Source organism: Typopeltis vanoorti, chromosome 17 (genome assembly GCF_054136105.1).
Source record: "Typopeltis vanoorti isolate ZY-2024b chromosome 17, IOZ_Tvanoo_1.0, whole genome shotgun sequence".
In the NCBI taxonomy this organism is placed as follows: domain Eukaryota; kingdom Metazoa; phylum Arthropoda; class Arachnida; order Uropygi; family Thelyphonidae; genus Typopeltis; species Typopeltis vanoorti.
In genome coordinates, this window is record NC_143565.1 from 90,322,909 (window position 1) to 90,346,380 (window position 23,472).

Consider the following 23,472-nt stretch of genomic DNA (forward strand, 5'->3'; position numbering starts at 1 on the left):
AGACTCAGATCACATAGAAAAAGTAGGGTTAGGTTCCAAAATCGTTTTTTTTTTTAAAGATTATATAAACAATGACATATCTAACAAAAATATATTTTTATTTAATTCAGGTAATTCATGTAAGTTAAGAAAACATATAAACTATGAAACAAAATCCATAGTATAAACTTATAAAAATACAAATTGTACGTAAACTTCATTGCACATAATGCATAAATGTAGCAAAATAAAATAAAGTGTATATTTTAATTGTCATCACTCTCTTCAAAACTAACATTTTGTAGATGTTCTTTATTTACAAGTGGCTGGACGTCGTCATCACTTGAAATCTCTTGGACATCATTTGTATAATTCTCATTGCATACTTAAGCTGATTTAGTTATCAAGAAGTCAGTAATAAGACCTTGCTTACCACTGTGCTGCAATTTTTTATTAAATTCAATACGGAGCTAAACAAATATCCAATTATCTCGTGAATTTTCCAGATCGCTCCATTAAGAGATCATTATCCATAAAATAACTTTCTTGCCAAGTTCAATCCTTGTGCTAATTTCTTTAAACTGAATTCTTTAACGGATTCATCACAATCAGAATCTTTGGCAGAACTTTCCCCGCTATTTGGTTTGACGTCATCTATTAATTGTATTGTTATGAGTTCCTCCTCATTTAAATCTATTTCCCCATCGATTAATATACACTAATTTCATTTTCAACCATATCGCAAAAGTGCTCTAAGTGGCCATTACTATAAAAATAAATTTTTTACATAAAAAAAAGCATTACATGTTGTATGTAACTCACCAAAAAATAAAATGCTCAGCTTGAGATTAACACACTTATGATTTTTAATGCACTTTCCTGGCAGAAAATGAACACAATTTTCAACAATAAGCACTTCATACGGTAAACAATTGATGTACATATGTGCTAAAGGGTATTTCCCCAAATATAAATTCACTACTTATAAGTACATGCACGATACGGGCAAACGTAAATTTAACGAAGATAAAATTTGATTTTTAAGTCACGCGTTGAAAAATGTATGAAAAGATAAAGGGTTAATACAGTTTGTAGACAGTCTTATATTGAAACCGCGTTGTATAAGTACCGTGTTCAACGAAGGATACTACAATTTGTAGACCGCATTATGTTGAAACCGCGTTGTATAAGTACCGTGTTATACGAGGGTTACCTGTACACCATTCTACTGAACTTGCTCATTTATTATAACACACAACAAAAATCTTATCCATAGCTTTACATTATCAGTTATATTCTAAAGCTACTATATTCTAACGGAAATTCACTATAACATACTGTTTTCTAAGAGTCTTTAGAGTGAACATTGACATTCTTGTTATGGTCATGTGAAAGAGAAAGTCAATGAAATTCTGGCTATCTCTTTCTAGAAAAAAACATATTTTCATGTTATTTGAAAATATGTTTTTTTTTTCCTCAAAATATTTTCCTCAAATAAGGAACATATTTTGCATTAAATTATTGGCCTTTGCTAAAATGCTTATGAGAACCTGAAAAACTTAATCTGAACTTAAAGTTTGCATTGTCTTTTCAATGTAATTTAATCATCAAACATTGATATCTTTCCATTATAATATCTTGTATCTGTTATTTAAAAAGGTGCATAAATTTTGAAACATTTTGTTTATAAAATGAAATCTAATGTTTATTTCATTTAAAGTATTTTTTCTTCATCCAGCACTGCTTCCAGTGTGCTGTAAATCTTTGTGAGGTGAATCCTGAACTTTGCACTCAGTTTGTTGATACTCTAGGATCATTAGTGGGAAACAGTAGTGGTAAGTAGACAAGTTTAAAAAAGTTAGAAAGGGAGAAAGAAAATACTAGTATGAATAAGTTATAATTTTTTTTTTTTAGAAAATACATATGAAGAGAGATTTTCCCAAAGAAAAACAGTAGATGAGATGAACAAACCATGCTATGCAGTATGAGTGATGTGAGATTGTGGCAGATGAATTTATGCTAGTGTCTAATAGTGATTCTAACATCGTGAAACATTTTCAGTTTCTAATATACTAGTGGTGGAGATGGAAGGACTTGAAGAAACTAGAAACTGGCATGAGGTTATAATAATTATTATTATTATTTTCTTTTTAAGAAATATTTATGAAAAGCAATTTTTCCCGAATAACAAAGAGGAAAAAAAAAGTTTTCATTGTCAATGGACTTACATGAAACTTACCAACTGATAAGTTAATAAGTTACATATAGTTAGTTGGAAACACATTGTTACAGTATTTCTCTGTAAACGGTGTTTACAGAGAAACTTATATTGTGACATCCAATTGTCTTTGCATAATAACTAGTTTTGGGTTCATGACTTGAGAATTTTAATGCTTGTCTGTGATTTGTTAATGTTCACCGAGATGCTTTATTTGTTACTAAGAGATAATGGTATAGAGATGGTGTACATGTTAAAGTGCCTGTTTTCCAGAAACAGTAGTTGATGATAATTTGTAAATGCAAACAATCAGTGTTGCTGAAATTACTCTGCACTTGGTGCCAGTCATTAGACCATTTGTAATATTTAAGCTAAAGCATTATAATACTTGTGTGTCTTTTTTAAGTTAGTTTTTTGCAGTTCACTTATATATAAGATACTGTATTCATCATACCTGAAACAAGGACCTGAAATTCAGGGGCCACATAGCACAAGTTGTGAAGTCATCACATCAGATAATGGCAATGATGCGAAGGACCCTGACATGCAGAAATAAAGAGGTTATGATTCCACTGTATAAGGCATCAAGCCTCATAGGGATTATTGTGCACAGATTTGATCACCTGGTTTTCATGGTGATGAAGATATGCTAGAAAGGGTCCAGAGAAGATTTACAAAAGTGGTCAGTGGTCTTTGGAATGTGGAGTATAAAGACAGATTGAAAGAATATAAATTACAAAACTTCTTGAATAGGAGGAAAGGGGGGATGGATATGATTGAGACATAAGTTAGTCAGAGCTTGTTATCAGGTTGACATGGAAGAAATTTTTCTTAGAATGGGAGGGGGGGGGGTTAGAACACAAGGCCATCCCTGGAAACTGTATACAGAGGGTTTGAGCACAGGAGTGAGGATAGGTTCTTTACATGAAGAGTGTTTGGTGAGTGAGTGGAATACATTGCCTGAGTGTGTTGTGAATGTAGACATATTTAATCAGTTTAAGGCACAACTTGGATAAACTTTGTGTGTGATAGTGTGTACCTCCCATGATGAGTAACTGCATGGAGGTCAGGTGTGAATAAAAATAATAATAATATATCAAGAAATTCTATTAGATAGCATCACTATTCATCACCATCTTGGAAAATGGCAATGCATTATGCACTAGGCCAGTGGTCTTCAAACTCTTGTGAATAAATATAATTTATTGCCAAATTACTATACTATAAACATGTACTTTTCAACTGTGGAAAAGAAATTTAACTTTTTTAAACACAACCTTTTATTTTAAAATATCAGTGCTCTTTTATATCTAGTTGTTTTATCTAGCAAAATATCTAGTTACTAACCACACTTTTACACAACTTTTAGCAGTGACCAAGTTCTCTCTATTCCTCGTGTGTTGAAAAATATGTTTTGTGTCAGTCTTATAGTACCATTTTAATAACTTATGAGTTTCTATCATGTCACCTCTTTATCACCAAACTTTGCAGCCCACACACCTTCAACCTATTCTCATAGGGATCATTCCACAGAACGTACATGGTATGCTAAATTAATAACGGGGCATCCCTGGTGCCCTGTGGCTACAGCACCAACCAGTTTTATATTTTGTTCTGTTATCCTCAATCTCACTCAAGATTGCCTCAAAAGAACTACCATCTACCCAATTGACTCCTGTTCTTGTTGGCTACAATTCATTAATAATCATCATCATCATCACCATTATAATATACCCCACCCTTCTCCTGTCTACTCTGTCTTTTCTGAAAACATTATGCTGGCATCCAAAAGCTAAAGACAGCCACTATTTCTGAAGATTACAACCACAAATTCAGATGAATCAGCTTGTGGCAATTTGTATAACTGACGATTTTGAGTAGAAAGCAGGCACACATTCAAATTTTTGAATCTGGCACTGACACTAAACAATATAAAAGGCAAAAGGCTGCACTAAGCAAATTATGTTTGAAGGAAACTCTTTTTGTGAAGGAATAGCGTTGCAAATTTGGATTCTTGTAATGCTGCAAAGACATCATCTAGATGATTTCACTTAAGGAAGAATTATTGAAAAACTTGAAGAAGGCCAAAAAATTATTAATATTGCCAAAGAGTTTGGAATCTCACATATCATTTTGTCCAGGATCTGGGCAGCATTTAAAACCAATGAAATGTGTGTTCCAGATGTTTGCTAAGAGGCCGCCTTCACTTCACTATGGAGCATGAAGTCAGATTTTTGGTTATAACAGCAGAACATAATCAACACCCACCATGCCAGGTCAGCTTGCAAGCTGGCTCCATTCAAGCACAGGTGTGCAGACATCTCAAAGAACTGTGGTAAGACATCTGCGACAAGTAGGCCTATACACCAGAAGGCCTGTAGTTTGTGTCTCTTTATCCACAGCTTATCGTAGAACACATTTTCAGTGGTGTTGTATCATAAAAGTTGGACAAGACACAAATGGGGCTAATGTACTCATTACAGATGAGAGTCGTTTTAGTATTTCCTTAGTTTTATATGATGTGTGATCTTTCGTGTAAGTAGTACTGCTTAACAATGCAAGAATGTTCTTGAAAGGGATAGATAATATGGCTGTGCTAGGGTCCTGGTGTTGGGAGGCATTATGCTTTGATAGAAGTTTTTTCACTTGGCTATGCTACCAATTATATATTTGGTTTAATCCTTTATCCAAGTGTAAGCAAACAAAGTTTGCGCCTGAAGTATTTTCAGGATTGGGGCAACTCGTTGCAAAGGTGGTATAAGTTCTCGTGACTTGCCTTAGTATCCCATAATGCAAAGCACATATCCTTGCGGACATGTATAATGCTATGCATTAAGGGAAGGGTCACTACCCAGACCAGTTTCAACCTTTATTGAGGTCCTCATCAGTGGGAGCCAAACCCATACTAAGTTGGACTTCTCCATTCCTTTCACCTTAGTATCACCACTTCTAGGTCTGGCTCCCACTGATGAGACCTCAATAAAGGCCGAAACCGGTCTGGGTAGTGACCCTTCCCTTAATGCATAACATTATACATGTCCGCAAGGATATGTGCTTTGCATTATGGGATACTAAGGCAAGTGACGAGAACTTATACCACCTTTGCCATGAATTGCCCCAGTCCTGAAAATACTTCAGGTGCAAACTTTGTTTGCTTACACTTGGATAAAGGATTAAACCAAATATATAATTGGTAGCATAGCTAAGTGAAAAAAAACTTCCATCAACTCATCTCTAATCCAGAGAATTTTAATAATAAGGTGTGACACCTTTTGGCAACTGGCATATGGAAATATGACTTCTCCATTACTTCCACCTTAGTATCACCACCTCTGGGTCTGGCTCCCATTGATGAAACCTCAATAAAGCTTGAAACCTGTCTGGGTAGTGACCCTTCCCTTAATGCATAGCATTATACATCTCTGCAAGGATATGTGTTTTGCATTATGGGATACTAAGGCAAGTATGAGAACTTATACCACCTTTGCCATGAGTTGCATTATGCTTAATGGATGTACCCAGCTACAAGTGGTGGGTACATCTGGATACTTCTGGAGCTCAGGATATTAATCTAATTGAGTGGCCAGCATGCTACCCAGATCTCAACCCTGTAGAATACATATGGGATGCAATAGGGAGACGCATTACTGCTTGAAATTCTCCTCCAGAAAACAAACAAGGCCTTATCCTTGCTCTGAAGAATGAGTGGTTAGTTTGCCTCAAGAACTTTTGAATCACTTGGTGTTAAGCATGGTACGACATTGTTAGAACTGCATCACAGTTTGGGAGTGGACATATTCCATACTGAAATGTCTCTCTGCATAGTTTACTGTAAGCACTGTACATTAATTCCTTAACTGTGTTCTTAAGAAATTTGTAACTCTTTCCAAAAATGTATTGCAATTTAATTTGTATGAAATTTATTACACATTATTTTGTGTAATATAATTTATTAGCATGCTAACAATAAATTTATCTATGTCCACGTTTGTTTGTAGTCATGAAAATTATTTCATATACAGGTAAAAATGTAGTTTGTCCTTTTGGGCACCAGTGTAAATCCATCAGATTCTATCTCTGTAACTACATTATCTGCTGTTAGCAAAGTCTCACTGATGCATTACTTTTGGCAGGATTTCATTAACCAATGCCAAAAATTCCTCCCTCCTATTTCCGATACTTCCAGCCTTATAGAAACTTTAGTATCTCCTTATGGCTCCAACACTTTTACATACTGAATTGACTATCCCATTCGATATTGTTGTCCAAGAGACTAGATTCTGCATTTTTTTTTTTTTATGTTCATTCAAACATCCATTCACTTCATGGGTGTCTTCACACACACACACACACACACACACACACACACACACACACACACACACACACACACACACACACGTCTACATCTGCTATGCTGAAAGTAAACTAAAGTTACTCACCACTGTTGTAAAAGAAAGAAAACTTTACAGAAAGTACACTAAAGAGCCCTAGACATTATCATTATCCCTCCCTATATTGACAGGATGAAATATTATATTAAAAATTTTTGTTTCATCCTTTAATAAAAAAGAATCAGATTTCTTTTGTTTGCAGATACAGTAATTTTCTCAAAATTACCGTATTCTTCCGTGTATAAGACGATACTTTTTTCCTAAAATTTTTAGACCAAAAATCGGGGGGGGGGGGGGGTCGTCTTATACATGGGGGGGGAGTAACCGGTTGAGAGACCTATAGTTGCCGTGGCGAAACTGCCGGTACCTTGTCTCCACGAATAGGCTTCCGCCAATCACTAGTCTTTGTTAACTCTGTTGATTGATGTCATTAACAGCTGATTCTGAATAAACCAATCACAACTCTGAAAGCATTCATACATCTGCAACTCATTGGTGGGGTAAGTTAATGCATTAAAAATATTTTGAGTACTAGCCCATAAAAATGTCTGAAAATAAAAAACAATGAAGAAAATGAGAGTGATGCATAATTTCTTAGTATGTATCTTTTAAAAATATTACCTAATTACTAAATATACTTTGAATATTTAAAAAAATATCAAATGTGTTCTGTTTTATGTTTAAAATATTGATTTCTTAATTTTGGGTTTGAAAAAGTAGGGTTCGTCTTATACATGGAAAAATACGATAATTCTACCTAATCACCATCAGAGAAGACTGCACAATTTATCATAAGCTCAGCTTCAGTTTTATTATCAAAAAATTATAAATCATCTGGTAGAAATACCTTTGCAGCTTTTGATTTAATCATCTTTTTGGAGGAAAAAAAAAGTTACTTAGATGTTTGGCTAGTTTTTCGAGGTGTGGGATTTAGCCAACTGTTTAAACTCCAGATATTTTTGATTATAATTTATTTTTGAACTGTTCACATGAGAATTAGCGATACATTTTATCATTATTATTATTATGTGATATCTCCAAGGTGTCTCCAAGTACTCATCACGGAAGAGCACTCTACTCCAAGCTGCCGCACACATCTTACCATCTCCCCTACTTAACTCTCCCATTACACACAACTACCATTAACAGTATTTATTGTATGTAAATTTTGTGTTCTGATAGCTGATTTGCCTGTACCTTGTAAGCATGTTATAAATTTTTTTTTCCTTATGAAAAATGCTAGTAAAGATAAAGCTTCTTCAAAAATGATACATAATAATATCAGCACTAGCATTAAATTTATTCCTTTTCTAAGCATTTACTTCTTAATGGGACATGATTTTAGAACTGCATTTTATTCTTAACAATCTCTTTATTAATTTATTTTATTTTTATTTTTTCAAAACAAAGTATAGAAGAATATTTTTTCTGTTTTTATGCCAGTAAGGCAAAATTATTAATTTTGCCTTGCTTACCAATTAGGCAAAGGGCTTAGACAATGCACAACAGTCTATTTCAATTTGTAATGAGCAATTCCAGCAATTGGGGGGGGGGGGTATACAGTGGAAAACTTCATTAGTCTACTTATTCATTCTGATAAGTAATTTGGATTTCTAAGATTTTGAATAAACAATAAATTCCCTATTCCACATCCCCCCCCCCCATCCCCAACATATTTGAATTATTCAAATTTACCATATATTTATTTTTCATGGAAAAGGAAAATATACCAATAGCTAGTTGGAACTGCAATGGGTTCCCCCCCCCCTCCCAACAACAACACATACACCCAGCCAGTTTATGGAATTTCTGGAAAACAGAGCACTCAGCACAGCTACCCATAAACCAACAATCTGGTTATGCTGTGTAGAGGATAGGTGTATGTGACCTGTTTCACCTCATTATCTAATCACATTGGATGCATTTTTATTGCACTTCAGCACAGCATGCCTTCCTTTCCAAATGGCACATTTATGTCCACGTGAAAAGCTAACAGTTCAGTTGCAGAAGTTATGAGATAGGTCAAATGAAGGGAGTTTACCTAGTATTGATCACCTGAGACTTGCTGAATTTTTTCATACTATTGATGAAATGAGTGATATAAATAACAGATCCTCTTCTGATTGACAATAGTAGAATCCATACCGGCAATCATTTATTAATTGAGCGCTTTTGGTAGCATAGGAGTTGAACGGTGATGGTTCTATCCATTATTTTAGAGAGAACTGAAGTAAGAGAAATTGGGTGGTAGTATAATTATAAGAATGTGTCACCTTTCTAAGTAATAGATTGCATGTAGACTAATTTCTGACTATGCTGTAGGATAAATACTTCAATGGATTACAGTTTGAATTACCTAAAGGACAAACACTATTCACGGGTTACTTAGAAGGGTTACTAATAAGTAAGTAAGAAGCCCAGAGTGTTTGGAGAATGATTAGGATTATCTGATATTTGAGTCAGCATGTGAACAATTTGTATAAAGATAGTAATTGTCTCAGCATCTCTGCCTGCCTGATTTGTGCTGTTGGAAGAGAAAAGCCTGTTGGTGTTGTGAACATTATAATCCCCAAGGAAGATGATCTTTCTAGACTGAAGAAAATAAGCATTTAAGAGAGGAAATCAGACAGTTAGGAATGGTCGATGGCATTAGGAAAGTGATCGAGATGCAGATGGATTTGGTACAGATAATTTCAGCCTAAGGAATTAAAAATCAGGAAAGTATAAGGTTAGTACTCTTTAGCATGATATATCACAGCAAAAATATTCACACTCCAGCCTTTGAATCTGATTAGGAAAGTTGAGATGAGCAGTACTTGAAAAAGCTACACAACAACTTGGCATAATCAGGCAAATAGATGTTGTCAGACAAAATATGGATGGTGGTAGCTGTCTAACTGTTGTCCATTGGAGAAGAAATCATGAGCACAAACAACTTTCACAATATACTTAAAATAGTTTAGTGGGGAAGAGATCTAGAGTATATGGAGAGTAGGTTTTTTTTTTTAGCATTCTGATAGGGATGTGAGCAATTTGTGTAAGATCATTGTTGATAGCAAATGCCTGGGCACTTCCAAATGCTAGATCCACTTGGTAAAAGAAAGTCAGTTGGAGTTGTGAATATTAAAATCTCAAAGAAAAATGACAATACTATTAAGAAAACTGCAAAAATCAATGTTTAAAGAAAGAAAGAAAACATCCAGAATGGTTAGTGGCAATAGAGAACACGTGGTGATCAAGATCAAAGACCAAGAGATTTGAAGTTGGATGTGGTGTGTGTGTGTGTGTGTGTGTGTGTGTGTGTGTGTGTGTGTGTGTGTGTGTGTGTGTGTGTGTGTGTGTGTGTGTGTGTGTGTGTGTTGGAGTGAACATATTCCCAAATTCCACTTTGAGATGAAAATACCAGCCTAGATAGCCTTTTGAAAAATTAAGATTTTTTTTTTTTTTCTTATTTTAGCATATTTAGTACATCCACTTACCAAGATATAATTTTTTAGGACCTTCTGAGTGAAGTAAGCCAATTCCATGTTGAAAGGGTTTTTACATATTTGCCATATTCTTTAATGTCATACTCTACTTTTACATATTAATGTAAAAGTAGAGTATGACATTAAAGAAATTCAATTTTTTTTTTAAATACTGGTAATCTCACCATGATATCAATGTTATTTATATTGCATTTGCAAAGAACATGTGCAACACAGTTTGAAGTGCTTATAAAAATTTTGTTCTATTTTAAATAATTTTATTTTGCTAGGTAATAAAAATAACTAGTACTCACCATTTAAATGTAGATTCCACCCCCACCCACCCCTGACAGATCTTGTTGTCAATTTTACTTTTAATAGTTACTATCATGAACATAGCAGACATAATCATTCAGTCAAGGTGACTTTGGATGCTCAAGTAACTGCACTGTGAAAGTCCTGTGAAGCAGAATAGTGGCAGATAGCTACATTCTTGTGTTGTCAGTTTTCCCCATTTTTTCAAACTGTTTTTTTTTTTTTTTTTTTTTAGAAGCTTGCTTTCATGTTCAGTGTCTTCATTAGATAGAAAAATAAACATTTTGTACCAACAATGTTGCTACAGAAGTTGAACAACATAGTTTGTGTTGGCAGCATGTAGTTTTCAGTAATCCTTTGAAGGCTTGCGACCTTGTGACCAACTGTTTATTTGTTTCCCCAGCATCACATGCACTCATATTAAAAAATTGCCACTCTGCAAATAAATCAAAACCATGTTTGTGGTTAGTCAGATTAACAAAGTTCTTTCTTTTAATATTCAATCATTTATTTTTTACTTTTTCATTGGCTATTGTTGCATGACAAACCACGTGATTCTAAAAAATTATTTTGATATATGGGCGTACTAAATTATGCTGAAAGATGTGACAAAAAAATTTGCATTTTTCTTCATTTTCAAAAGACTTTCTGGGCTGAAGATGTGAAAATAACAGAATGGGACCAAGTTTGAAATCCAGTTTTGTCTTATAGACACCATCAAGAGTATCTTTTATATACAAATTTAAAATTTTTATTTGGTCCCCCAGTAACTTTTTTTGAACTCCTAAGTCAGTAGTTTTTAATTTTTTGCAAAGTTTTCAGTCATTTATTGTCACAGAAGAAAGGCTTCAACTACACATATTCCACTACAAGTATAAATAAAACACCCCCCCAAAAATCAGAGTTGTAGATTTAATGAGGTCAGCATGAAAGGTAGAGTAGAAAATATTGGGTTGTTGCAAATGAAATGGCCATTGAATGACTGTCAGGTTTCTACTGGTTGCTGAAGAAAGCAAGTGCTGAGATATATGCAAATTTTTTATGTCATGTGACAGCGTCACACATGGGTGGTGCAATTGTAGTATTTGTTTCGTTCAACGAGCATTAAACATTGAATACTACTGACATCAAGTCAATCATGGAACCCAGTCAATTAAGGTTGCTATACCTTTACGAGTTCAAATTGGGAAATTCTGCAGCGGCTACAGTAAAAAACATCAATAAAAGCATTCAGTGGAGGAACAACTAATGAGAGATCCACTCGCTGTTGGTTTGCAAAATTTCACTCAGGAGATTTGAGACTACAAACGAACCTTGTGGCCATCGTCCTTCTTCCTTTGATTCGAATGAATTAAAGGATTTAATTGAATCAGATCCACAACAATCTGTACAAGAGATTGCCCAGACACTAAATATACACTTCTCAACTGTTTCACAGCACTTGGCAATAATAGGAAAAGTAAGGAAGCTCAACAAGTGGATGCTTCAAGAACTCGCTGATGAAAACAAAGCACGGCGTTTAGAAGTGTGCTCCTCTCTCTTAAGAAATTAAGAAGAAAGGTTCCTGCAACGAATTGTGACTGTGGATGAGAAGTCGATATTTTACGACAATCGCACACGTTCGTCGCAGTGGTTGGGAGTGAAGGACGCTCCAGGAAGGACTCCAAAGGCACCTTTGCATCCAATGAAGATGTTTACTGTATGGTGGTCTTCTGCTGGTGTTATTCACTACTCATTCCTTCCACGAGGTGAAACGATAAATGCAGCTCGATATTGTACAGATATGCGGCAGATGCATGACAAATTGTGCCTTAAGCAACCAGCACTTGTGAATAGAACTTGTGATGTGAACCATACAGCAAATCAACAATTTGGGATACAAAATTGTGCCTCATTCTCCATACTCTCCTGACATTTCCCCAACAGATTACCATTTTTTCCAGCACTTGAGCCATTTTTTGTCCAAGAAATGCTTTGCCAACGACGCATCAATTTCTCAGGCAGTGGAGGACTTCATCACTTCCAGAGACACTGATTTTTACAAATGTGGTATAAATGACCTTGCCACACATTGGCAACAGTTCATTGATGCTGCTGGAGATTACTTTGATTAAACAGATATTCTTCTTCTTTTTATTCTCTTCTTTTTCAATCGTCCTTAAAATCGGCCATTTCATTTGCAACAACCCAAAAGATAAAAGAACAGCTTAAGCAATCTTAAGCAATAGGCTGCCATGTTGAAAAAAAAAATTATTTGTCTGGAAATACAAATAAGAAAAAAAAGGTATACACCATGAGCCGTAAAACGGTAGTAAAAAATCAAAAATTGGATAAACTGAAAGTAACCTGTGATTAATTTTAACCCGGCACTGGTGAGGTGGGAAAACGTAACAAAAGTGGTAAGGTGGGATCCCACAGACCCCAAGCAAAAGGCTCCTTTTTGTATTCTTCATCACAGTCTTGTTCTGTATCAGACTCATGGTTACTGACTAATTCTAAATCAATTTTACTATCATCATCTCTGCTAAAATGGCTCCTTGTCTGTCAAAGCATCATCTATAAGTTGACATAACCTCTGTTCTTCCTGCTCGTAACTCATCTAGTAAAAAAAAAGATATTATTCTTAAAATACCCTCTAAATATTTTTTATTATTACTATTATTACGGGCAACTCCAGGGAGTCATTAGACTCATCGAGGGAGGCCCCAAATCATATTCATCACAACTATTTGACATTCATACAGTATCTATCATACCTCGCCTTAAACTCATTCACTGTCACAGCATCCACCACAGACTCAGGGAGCGCATTCCACTCATTCACTACTCTAAAAGTAAAGAACCCAGCTCTAACACCTTTACTAACCACGCTTTTGCCCAGTTTCCATGGATGTCCCCTAGTCCTCCCACAACCAGCCCTGTTCTCAAAAATATCTTCTGAATTAATTTTATAGAAACCCTTCAGTAATTTGAATGTCTCAATCATATCTCCCCTCCTCCGCCTATCAACCAATTTTTGCAACCCACAAATCCTCAACCTGTTCTCATACGGTTCATTCCACAGACCTGCTATCATCTTGGTCACTCGCCTCTGGATCCTCTCCACCTCCTCCCCATCAAGAAGAAACCTAGGTGACCAAATCTGAGCACAGTAGTCTAGATGGGGTCTTATCAAGGCTCGATACAGAGGAACAATAACCTGCTTGTCTCTGCTTGTCAACGTATTCTTCAGCAACCAAGTGATTTGATGAGCTGTTTTGGTCACTTTTGCAATGTGTCCCCTAAATTTCAATTCCTTATCTACCAACACTCCTAAATCTCGTGCCTCATCAATTTCCTGGAGCAGGGTTCCACCAATGCAGTAAACTGCCGCCAATCTTTTCACCCCAAAATGCATAACCTTACATTTTGCCACATTAAACTGACATCCATTCTCCTTAGCCCAGACCTCCAATCTATCCAAATCATCCTGCAAAATTTTGACGTCATCTGCATTCACTATTGCCCTACCCAACTTTGCATCATCCGCAAACAAATGAACTGTTCCTCTCAGATCATTTCCTATATCATTTATGAACAAATTAAACAGCAGTGGTCCAAGAACAGATCCTTGTGGCACACCACTAGTCACAGGCCGTCTTGTGGACTCTACTCCCGAGTAAACCACTCTGATATCTCTCCGTCAACCACCCTCCTATCCATCTCACCAACCCTATGTCCATTCCCATATGCTGCAATTTACTGATTAGAATTCCATGTGGAATCCTGTCAAAGGCCTTGGCAAGGTCCAGTAGAATCACCGTAAACCCATTACCCTTATCCAGTTCAGCCATCACTGTGTTATAATACGTGAGCAAGTTACTGAGGCATGACCTACCCTTCACAAAACCATGCTGTCCCCGATACAGTATCCCATTTTTTTCTATCCAATCTTGTATTTTCCTCTTGACTATTTTCTCTAAGACCTTGACAATGATTCCTGATATGCTAATCGGTCGGTAATTTACAACAGCAGTCTTGGAACCACCTTTATGCAGTGGAACTATTTTCCCCTCTTTCCGCCCGCTCGGGACTAACCCAGACCCGAGACTCAAATTAAACAAAATGGTCAAGGGTACTGACAATTCTTTAGCTGCTTCTCGTACAACACGAGCTGGTATACCATCCAATCCCACAGATGTATTGACATTGAGGTTATGCAATAGACTACTCACCTCCACTTCATTAACCACAATTCCCGTATAATCTACTGGTTTATTCGTTTCTGCAATGTCACCACCTGGATGATATACTTTTGCAAAGTGCTCACTCAGTAACTCAACTATCTCAACTGATTCAGTTACCTCCCTACCATCGGCATTCTTTAAAATCAATCTGCCATGTACATTTTTCCTTTTACTTGCTACATATCTAAAAAACTGTTTAGGATTCTCTTTAGCCTGCATGGCCAATGTTCTTTCGTAATCCGCTTTTGCTTTTCTTACCACACTCGTCACCCTTCTGGCCTGCGCTTTATACCGTTCATGTGCCTGCCGGTCACCCTTCTCCTTAAATTCCCTCCATAGTTGTTTCTTTTTTTGCAACTCAAGCTTAATGGTGTTATTCATCCATTTAACCCCTACTTGATTTATTATTCGGACTCTAGGTATACAGTCAGCCATTGCTTCATGCAAGCACTTCTTAACTACCTCCCATGCACTATCAACTTCTAGTCCTTGCAGTTGTACATGCCATGGCACTGAACCAATCAAACTCCTAAGTTTGTCATACTTTCCAGCCCGATAATTCCACATGTGCCCTGTCTTGATTGAAAATTCTACACCTTTAGCCACCTCCCAAGTTAAGACCCTATGATCACTCTCACCGATTGGTGGCAATGTGGTCATATTTGTTACAGCCAAATCCTCAGATGTAATTACTAGGTCAAGCACTCTCTGACCCCTAGTATTTTCCATTACATGCTGTCGCAGATAGTTATCCCTTAATAACCGCATAAAATCCAGTTCCTTCCTCCCGTGTGTCCTCTCCTCACTCCAATCAATGTGACCATAGTTGAAATCTCCCATAATAATCACCCTCCTTCCACCCATTTCTTCTATTTGCTTGTGCATACTATCACCACCATCTTTTCCATCACCTGGTCTATAGCAGCACCCAATTGTATATTTAGTTCTGCTAGCCACAATCTCACACCAAATGGCCTCAAATGTGCTCTTTTCTCTATCCTGCAATTCAACTTCTATTCTCCTTGGCTGGAGCTCATCAGCTATCATCAACAATACTCCTCCCCCCATTTTATTCTCTCTGTCATTCCTGAACACACTATACCCATCACATTCAATCCCACTAGTTATATCATCTACAGTCAGCCATGTTTCACTAATACCTATAACCTGTGGTCTGGAAGTGCCAACCATGGCCAAAAACTCTTCCTTCTTGTTCCTAATACACCTAGCATTAGTGTACATGAATTTAAGACTCCCATTAGCCCCAACCCTACCTTGATGCCTTATATTAACTATCCCACTCTGATTTGTTGTCCTTATTCGCTTGGGCATATTATATTCATTCATACATTCAACTGCCTCCCTAAGGACTGTATATCTAACCCCCCCCCCTTAATTAATCTAGTTTCCCTGAATTTGCACATCCGCTACATTCAGCAACACTTTCTCAAGTCTTCTTACACCGTAACCATTCAAATGCAAGCCATCCATCTTATATAGATCCTTTCACCCATCAAACTCACTCCACACATCCACAAATTCCACACCACTCGTCATACATAACCCACGCATAAAGTCATTTGCAATTATAGCCCTCCTTTTAAACATTTCACTGTCATACCGTGGCAAAAGACTAATCATTCTAACTCTCTCACTCTTTTCTTTTGCTACCTCAAACAATTCATTCAGGTCTTCTATCATTTCCATTTTATCTCCTTTCAAATCATTCGTACCTGCCACAACAATCATTTCTTTCACCCTTTCCTTTTGCTCTCTAATAGACGCAGTTACGTCCTTTATGGTCGCACCAGGTTGGTACGATTTTGTCAAATCCTCTACTAACACACCTCGTACTAACGAGTCTCCATACAGCACTCTATCCTTCATTTTGTTCATGTTCACATTCATACGTCTATTTATCCTGTCATACCTTTTATTATTGGTTGGTTCATTCAGTCTACTTTTGTTCATGCACTCTAGCTGCTGTTTTGCTCTTTCTATCGCACTATTCAACAACGCGATCTCACTCAATGCATCTATCTCATCTTTTTTGTTCTCTGAGAAACCATTTATACTATCATTCACACTTTCTACATTCACACTCTCACAATTTTCATGTACAACCTTGCCGTTTCTTGTCATATCCCTATTTCCTTCATTCTGAAGGTTGACAAAAATATCACACTCACGATCCGAAATACACTTCAATTCCGCATTCTCCCTACATTTTCTACACACATTCAATCCTTTATTATCATCTAACCACACTCCAACCGCACTCCGCAAAGCGTACATTTCACAGCTAGTACACTGACTCATTTCTTTTATGCTACCGTTCTTTGATAACGATGGCGAACCTTCATTACTGGCCGCCATTTTCCTTCGCACAGGTGCCATACTTATCTGTAACGTGTTTTGTCAAATTATACGTTATAACACACCAAAAATAGACGCACTAAAATACGCAAGGCAAACAAAACAAAACTACACAATATTAATTTGTATCGATAACTGAAAATGATACTTATCTTATCTGGAGCTTGCACTAACACTACACATTACGAATTCATCTAGCGGCGACTTCCCGACGAAAACACGGCGACTTTACGAAAAGATATTTGATTATAGTTGGTATGTAAAAATATAGAAGACAATAGTAACGATAATATTTTAGTAGAATATACATGAAAACAGCTTGTGTTTCGGAAGTAAATATAGTCACACTTTTGGTAAGGTGGGGTCTGGTGGACCCCAGCACACTTTACACCTCTGCACACTAAACTTGCTTGCACCCAACAGCCTGTCGTCTATGGCGTCGAGTAGCAGGTTATGGGAGGGGAAGCTATACTGAGGCATGACTCACTGCCACGTGTTGTTAAAAAGTTAGTCAATTTAAAATCTTTGGGATCTGTGACACCCCACCTTACTAATGCCAGGTTAAAACTATCTGAAATTGTAAAAAAAATACTCTCAATCTGCCAAATAAATATGGTGCCATGATTAATAAAATGACAGGAAATAATCTAAAAAAAAAAAAAATTCTTCTGTCTAAAGAATAAGGCAACCAAATACAAACGTATACAAGCTTCAGCTGCAGTTTAATTTTTAACTTGATGATTATGCGTGCGATGACCCAAATATTGTTGTATGCTGCTGTAGACCAAGGGGGGGGGGGGTTCCACAGGAAAATACAAATGCCATGCATTGGCAGATTAGCACATTGAGTGCATACCAAGCAATTATTATGTGAGACTTCCACTATGGGGACAGATTGGAGGGAGGGGATAGGAGGCTTGACAAGATAAAGGTGGAATTTATACAGTTGCTAAAGGATAATTATTTGAAACAGCATGTAATGGAGGGGACAGGGGTATGAGAATGCTGGATCTGGTAATAGCATTAGAAGATATATCCACAAGGTAGACTCTGCCTCATTTGGTGAAAATGACCATGCAGTCTTGTTTGGGGAGGTTGCTAAACATATGGAATTCTCTTGTCAGGAAAGCATTTATGTTGAATTATAATGCAGATAATTATGACAGACTTAGGAGGCATCTTGGAGCAGTGCCATGGCTTGAGAAGTTACAGTGGAAAAATGTCAAGGGAAGTGGTCAGGGATTGTTTGAGAGAAGCAGTATCAGACTGTATTCTCAGTCAGGAGGATAAAACAATTGGGGATTAAGTCGATGAGTAGAGATATAAAGCAGGAGCTGCAAAAAAGAAGATATTGTGAAGGGAACATAAAGAGAATGATGATGAGCATACTCATGAGCACTACAAAGTACAGGCAAGAAAGGTAACTAGTATGGTAAGAAAGGTCAAATTCGATTATTAGAGAAAATTAGCTAAATAGACCAAAGTAAATCCAAAAGAATTTTTTCACTGTGTAGCAAGTAAGAAGAAGAAGAATGATTATGGAAGGATGACTTTAATCATTGCTAATGGTAAGAGAGTGACAGATACAGAAGAAATAGTTGTTACTTGAGTGATTACCTCACAAGGGTGCATCATCCAAATGGAGATTTTGCAGTTGCTGATGTGACAGAGAATGATGTAAAAAGTGAGGTAAACATTAATCAGCATATTGAAAAAATATCAACATGAATACAGTAGAGGACTGGATGGAATGTTGGCTCATGTGCAAGAGAATTGGCAGTGCCTCTGACAGAGGCACGAAAGAGGGCTAAAAGTGCAAGTCAGCTAAAGGAGATAAGAAAAATCTGCTCTTAATCTTGTTGGAGATGTGGGTATTATGAAAGGTGAGGAAGATGGTGGAGTATAATTTTTCTTGCATGAAATAAGATGGGAATTTTGGTCTTATTTAAGTTCACATGAATATCATTGCCTTAGTGATTAACTTAAATTGATTTGAGAATCTTGAAGTTTGATATGATTGCACTACAAGGTTTTTTAAATACCACAAAAACTTGAAAATGCACTATTTACATATAGTTCATCCTCCTCATATGTGCCATCTTAAAGGATTCAAAGCTATTTCTTTCCAGCCATTGCACATCATCACTACCAGCTACACCATGGAGGCATGGGATCTGTTCATAGTTAGTACAAGATGATACCACCATTACTTTCCTTACAGATGTATCAGTCAAGCAACATTTTGTGAAAAAGTTACTCTTTCCTGTTTCTTTTTCACATAGCTTTGTTTTTTGTTTTTTTGTGTGCTAACAAAGCTGTGTTGTGTGTGTGTGTGTGCATGAAGGGGAGGAGGGATGATTGTAGATTCTTTATCTCTTTTTATTAAGGGAGTAAAAGTAATATAAAAGTCCTATCAGTTTTGTCATTAATAGAATTATTGAATTATATTGAACTTTTGGAATCTGGTGATCTGGAATTAATATGGTATTTTAATGATTATTCTTTCAGATGAATATGTTGTACCTTTATGTGAAGCTCTCTGTGCCTTAGGAAACAAAAGGGCAGGTGTAATGAGATGCTGGCAGACTGAACTAGTTACAAAAATCCTGGAGTTCTCGTGCAAAGATTCAAAGAATGTTCAAGCAATAGTAAGGATATTGACAAAACTTAAATTGTTTCCATTTTTATTAAAAATATATTTGTTTGCACCAAAGGTGAGCTTTTTAGATGAGTTTTGTAAATTTTATGCCTATTAGGATGGCTTTGTGAATTGGTCAGAAAGTGACCTTTATATTCTATAAATGTGATTGTGACCAATTCATTTAGCTAATTTTCCTGATAAATTTTAAATATATGAAGTGGAGATCTTGCAAGTGTTTTATTGAGGAGACCAGAAATGAAGACTATGGGATTTGATGAGCTTGGAGTTCTTGTTATAAAAGGCCATCTGTAAAATACAGTTACACAGATGTCCTTTTATAAGGACATTTTTATAGTTTCTTTCTGTAGACCAAAGCCAAAAGCTGCCATCTGGTTGTCTGAGAATTAGTAGATCTAAAAGGGGAAATTGATTTTTAGATTCACATTCCAAGATAAGTTGAATTCTTTGATGGTCTCTGTTAATTTTTTGGAGCAAGACTTATAATTCTGTTCACAGGGAATTCTAGACTAAACTACCAATGCCTCATTCACATAGCCAAATGAATGGAATGGTAAGAAGTAAAGGTGATTTAGATGCGTTACTCAAAACATATGTAACAGTGTGTAAGATTGGAGAACTCATTTTTTCAGTGCATTTGTAAAACCTTTCTCTGATATTTTGAACTATCATTATTAAACATAGGATCAAAAAGATTAATAAAGTCTGTAGGAAAGTTTCTTCTTGAATTCTAGAATACAGGTATCCCCCGATTAATGCGGATAATTAATCCATCGATGTTACCGCGTTAATTAAATCTAATAATCAATGGTAAAAATTACAATTCGTCCATGATCGATTACTGTATTAATAATTCGTTTTGTATGGTACTCTTTTAGGAAAGATAAAGGAATGAAAAGTAAATATTTAATAGATACTTGTACCTACATTATTTACTGCAATTAAAGAAGTTATCAAGAGTCGTTTGAACAATTTTAATTTTTTTCTTATCGGCATAAATTCTACGATAACAAGCAAAATGACTTTCCAGACCTTGGCAAACAAGCAATAAAACATAAAGAAAAAACACTGCAAATATAATACATGATGGTACAAATTAAGTGGATATTGAATCCAACATTATTTCATAGCCGAATATAGAAACTACAAGAGTTTCGTGCCGAATATATAGAAACTAAACGTTTCGGTGGATGCAAGCATAAGCAACCTTATTGGCAACTCGTAGTAAAGGTGGAGTAAGCTCCAGATCACTTTCCTTAGTATTTTCCATAATGTAAAGCACATCTCCTAGAGGACATGTATGATAAATAAGCCTTTGGCTCTCTATTTCAGTAATACATGAGTTTATTTGTTGTTTTCAGCTACAGTCTAGAAATTATTGAACAAAGAATAAAAAACAACTAAACCATACTATACTGACATCGGAGGTCGCGGTATCTCTCAGACACAATTTACTGTCAAATATCACAAACCTTTACATAACGTGTTAAATCCAAACTGACAGCAAAAAAACAGTGCGGAATATCACTCGTAACATATGAATGTACAGCTACTCATGACCTCCAAGCTATACACTGAATTGTGTAAGAATATTTATATTAAACATTTTGCATGTATCTGTCAGATCAGCTGCGAGCTCTGCAGGGTTAAAGGCACATTAATCAGAACTCTTGCCCCGTATATCAAAGGATTGCTGCAATTAATTTTGCCGCATTAATCAAATCCTGTGTTAAGCAAGGGATACTTGTATAAGAAGAATATAAGACAGCAAAATATTTGTGAGACTACATTCAGCCTAATTAAAATGGGCCAGTAAAGATAAGAACAAGTTAGATCTGTTTTTCAGAGATTCAGCGGATGGACAGGTCTCTGATTATATAGAGTTAATAGTTGTTCAGAGGTGAAAAAGAAAACCTAATTTGTTTTGCTGTTCTTTAAAGCAAGTTGAAACTAGAAGGGACATACCATGTGTAGTAATGGATTCATTGCTAAACCATGCAAAATTTCACTCAGCTCTCGTTTGTGACTCTTAGTCTTATCAATACTTTCCAGAGACTGCTACTTGGACTCACTCCAAGCACACCTTGCAGAAAGCTGGTAGCTTAGTTATTTGCTAAATGACTTAGAAACCTCAAGCATTACCAATAAGTTTAGTCCAATACAGGGCCGGTTTTATCATTAGGTGAACCTAGGCAATTGCCTAGGGGCGCTAAGACTTTGGGGCACCAGATTTTGCTACATAGTTCGGGGAAGAATTACAACCTTTGAAAAAAATTAGTAAAACCTTGATTAATAATAAAAAACTGAAATAAATCAAGTCGTCATGGTGCTCGCTGATGATCCTACATTATTTTCGCCTTTCTCTATTTCTTCCACTCCTCTGCTCTTTCTATACTTAACCTCAAGTGCAGAGATTTTTCCTCCTGGAAAATAAATAACATTAAAAAAATAATTTTTTTTAATGTTCATAATGATATTATTTTTATAAATATCCACATGTGTAGGTGTACGTGTGCTTGTGTGAGTATGACAAAATATATATAGAGAGAGAATGTATAGGGGCACCTACATTTTCTTTGCCTAAGGGCATCAGATACTCTCGCACCGGCCCTGGTCTAATATAACACATATACTGTTTAGAGATATACCCTCAAAAAATGGTTCTCTACATAAGTCCAATATAATTAAAACTTTACACCATATTGTAAATATTTGTAAATGACTTTAAAAAAAAAAGTAAACCAAACTTTTCTGTCAAGTCCAAACACAAAAGTTTTAAGATACTTCAGTCCTCCAATCAAAGTGGTTTCACCACTTTTATTGGAGGATTGAAGTATCTTAAAACGTTCGGTGAAAGTGGTGAAAATGAAAGTGGTGAAACCACAATAAAAGTGGTGAAACCACAATAAAAGTGGTGAAACCACTTTTATTGTGGTGAAGTATCAAGTGTCAAATATCACAGTGGTTTGTTCTTTCCTCTGAATAGTATAACTGCACTGCTCAACACCTACATTCTTTCCTTCAGTCTAGTGGCTTAATGCCTGCTGTTTGGAAGATATATTTTGGGTCACAAACAGGCCTATCAATGTGAAGATATTGACAAAGGATTTTGTTGTGCAGACAGCTGGAATTCAGCAAGGTCAGTTATTTGCATGTACTCAGTTTTCATTGCCATTTTAAGGCTACGCAGTTGTTTAACTTTATCAATATAACTTATGACTAGCAGTTTCAAAAAGAATATTATCGCTCCTTTTTTTATACCCCATGAAATAAAATTGTTGTAAGTTGCTGAGTTAGAATGTAAATTATGACAAGAAATTAAATTCTTGTCTTTATCCTTCCAAAGGATTAGCAATATATAATTATACAGGCAATGACAAACAAGGAAAAGAAGGAGTAGCCATAGTATTCAACACTAAATACGAGACTAATCTTCTTGAATGGCAGGCAGTCTCAAGTAGAGCGATATGGGCAAATATCAGAATGGGGAACTGGACAATGAGACTTATTTGTGCCTATGGTCCCACAGAAGGTTCTACTAAGGTAGAAGTGGAGGAATATTTTGAGGCTTTAGTGAAAGTAACTGACACAATGAAAAAGGTAAAGTTGGTCTCCTTGTTGGGGATCTAAATAGCAGAGTAGGAAATGATTGTCAGACATGCAAAAATATTTTGGGAAAATTTGGAGAAAAGAGCAAATCTAATAATAATGGCAAATACCTGTTGGATTTCTGCTCTTTTCTCCAAATTTTCCCAATTTGGAAAATACACAAACATTATTCAAGAAAAAATGAAAGAGTTTGAGAACAGAAACCAAACCTTGGAGATTCAGTGGCAAG

The 23,472-nt window shown here is 36.0% G+C and overlaps 1 protein-coding gene across 1 annotated transcript in view; it reads left to right on the plus strand.

Moving 5' to 3' along the window:
* defl (Integrator complex subunit 7) overlaps nt 1–23,472 on the plus strand; it is a 301,189-nt gene that overhangs the window by 117,981 nt on the left and 159,736 nt on the right. The window contains exons 11-12 of the mRNA XM_090407701.1: nt 1,718–1,814; nt 19,484–19,623. Coding sequence (XP_090263827.1) covers nt 1,718–1,814; nt 19,484–19,623 — 237 coding nt within the window. The remainder of the gene's footprint in view (nt 1–1,717; nt 1,815–19,483; nt 19,624–23,472) is intronic.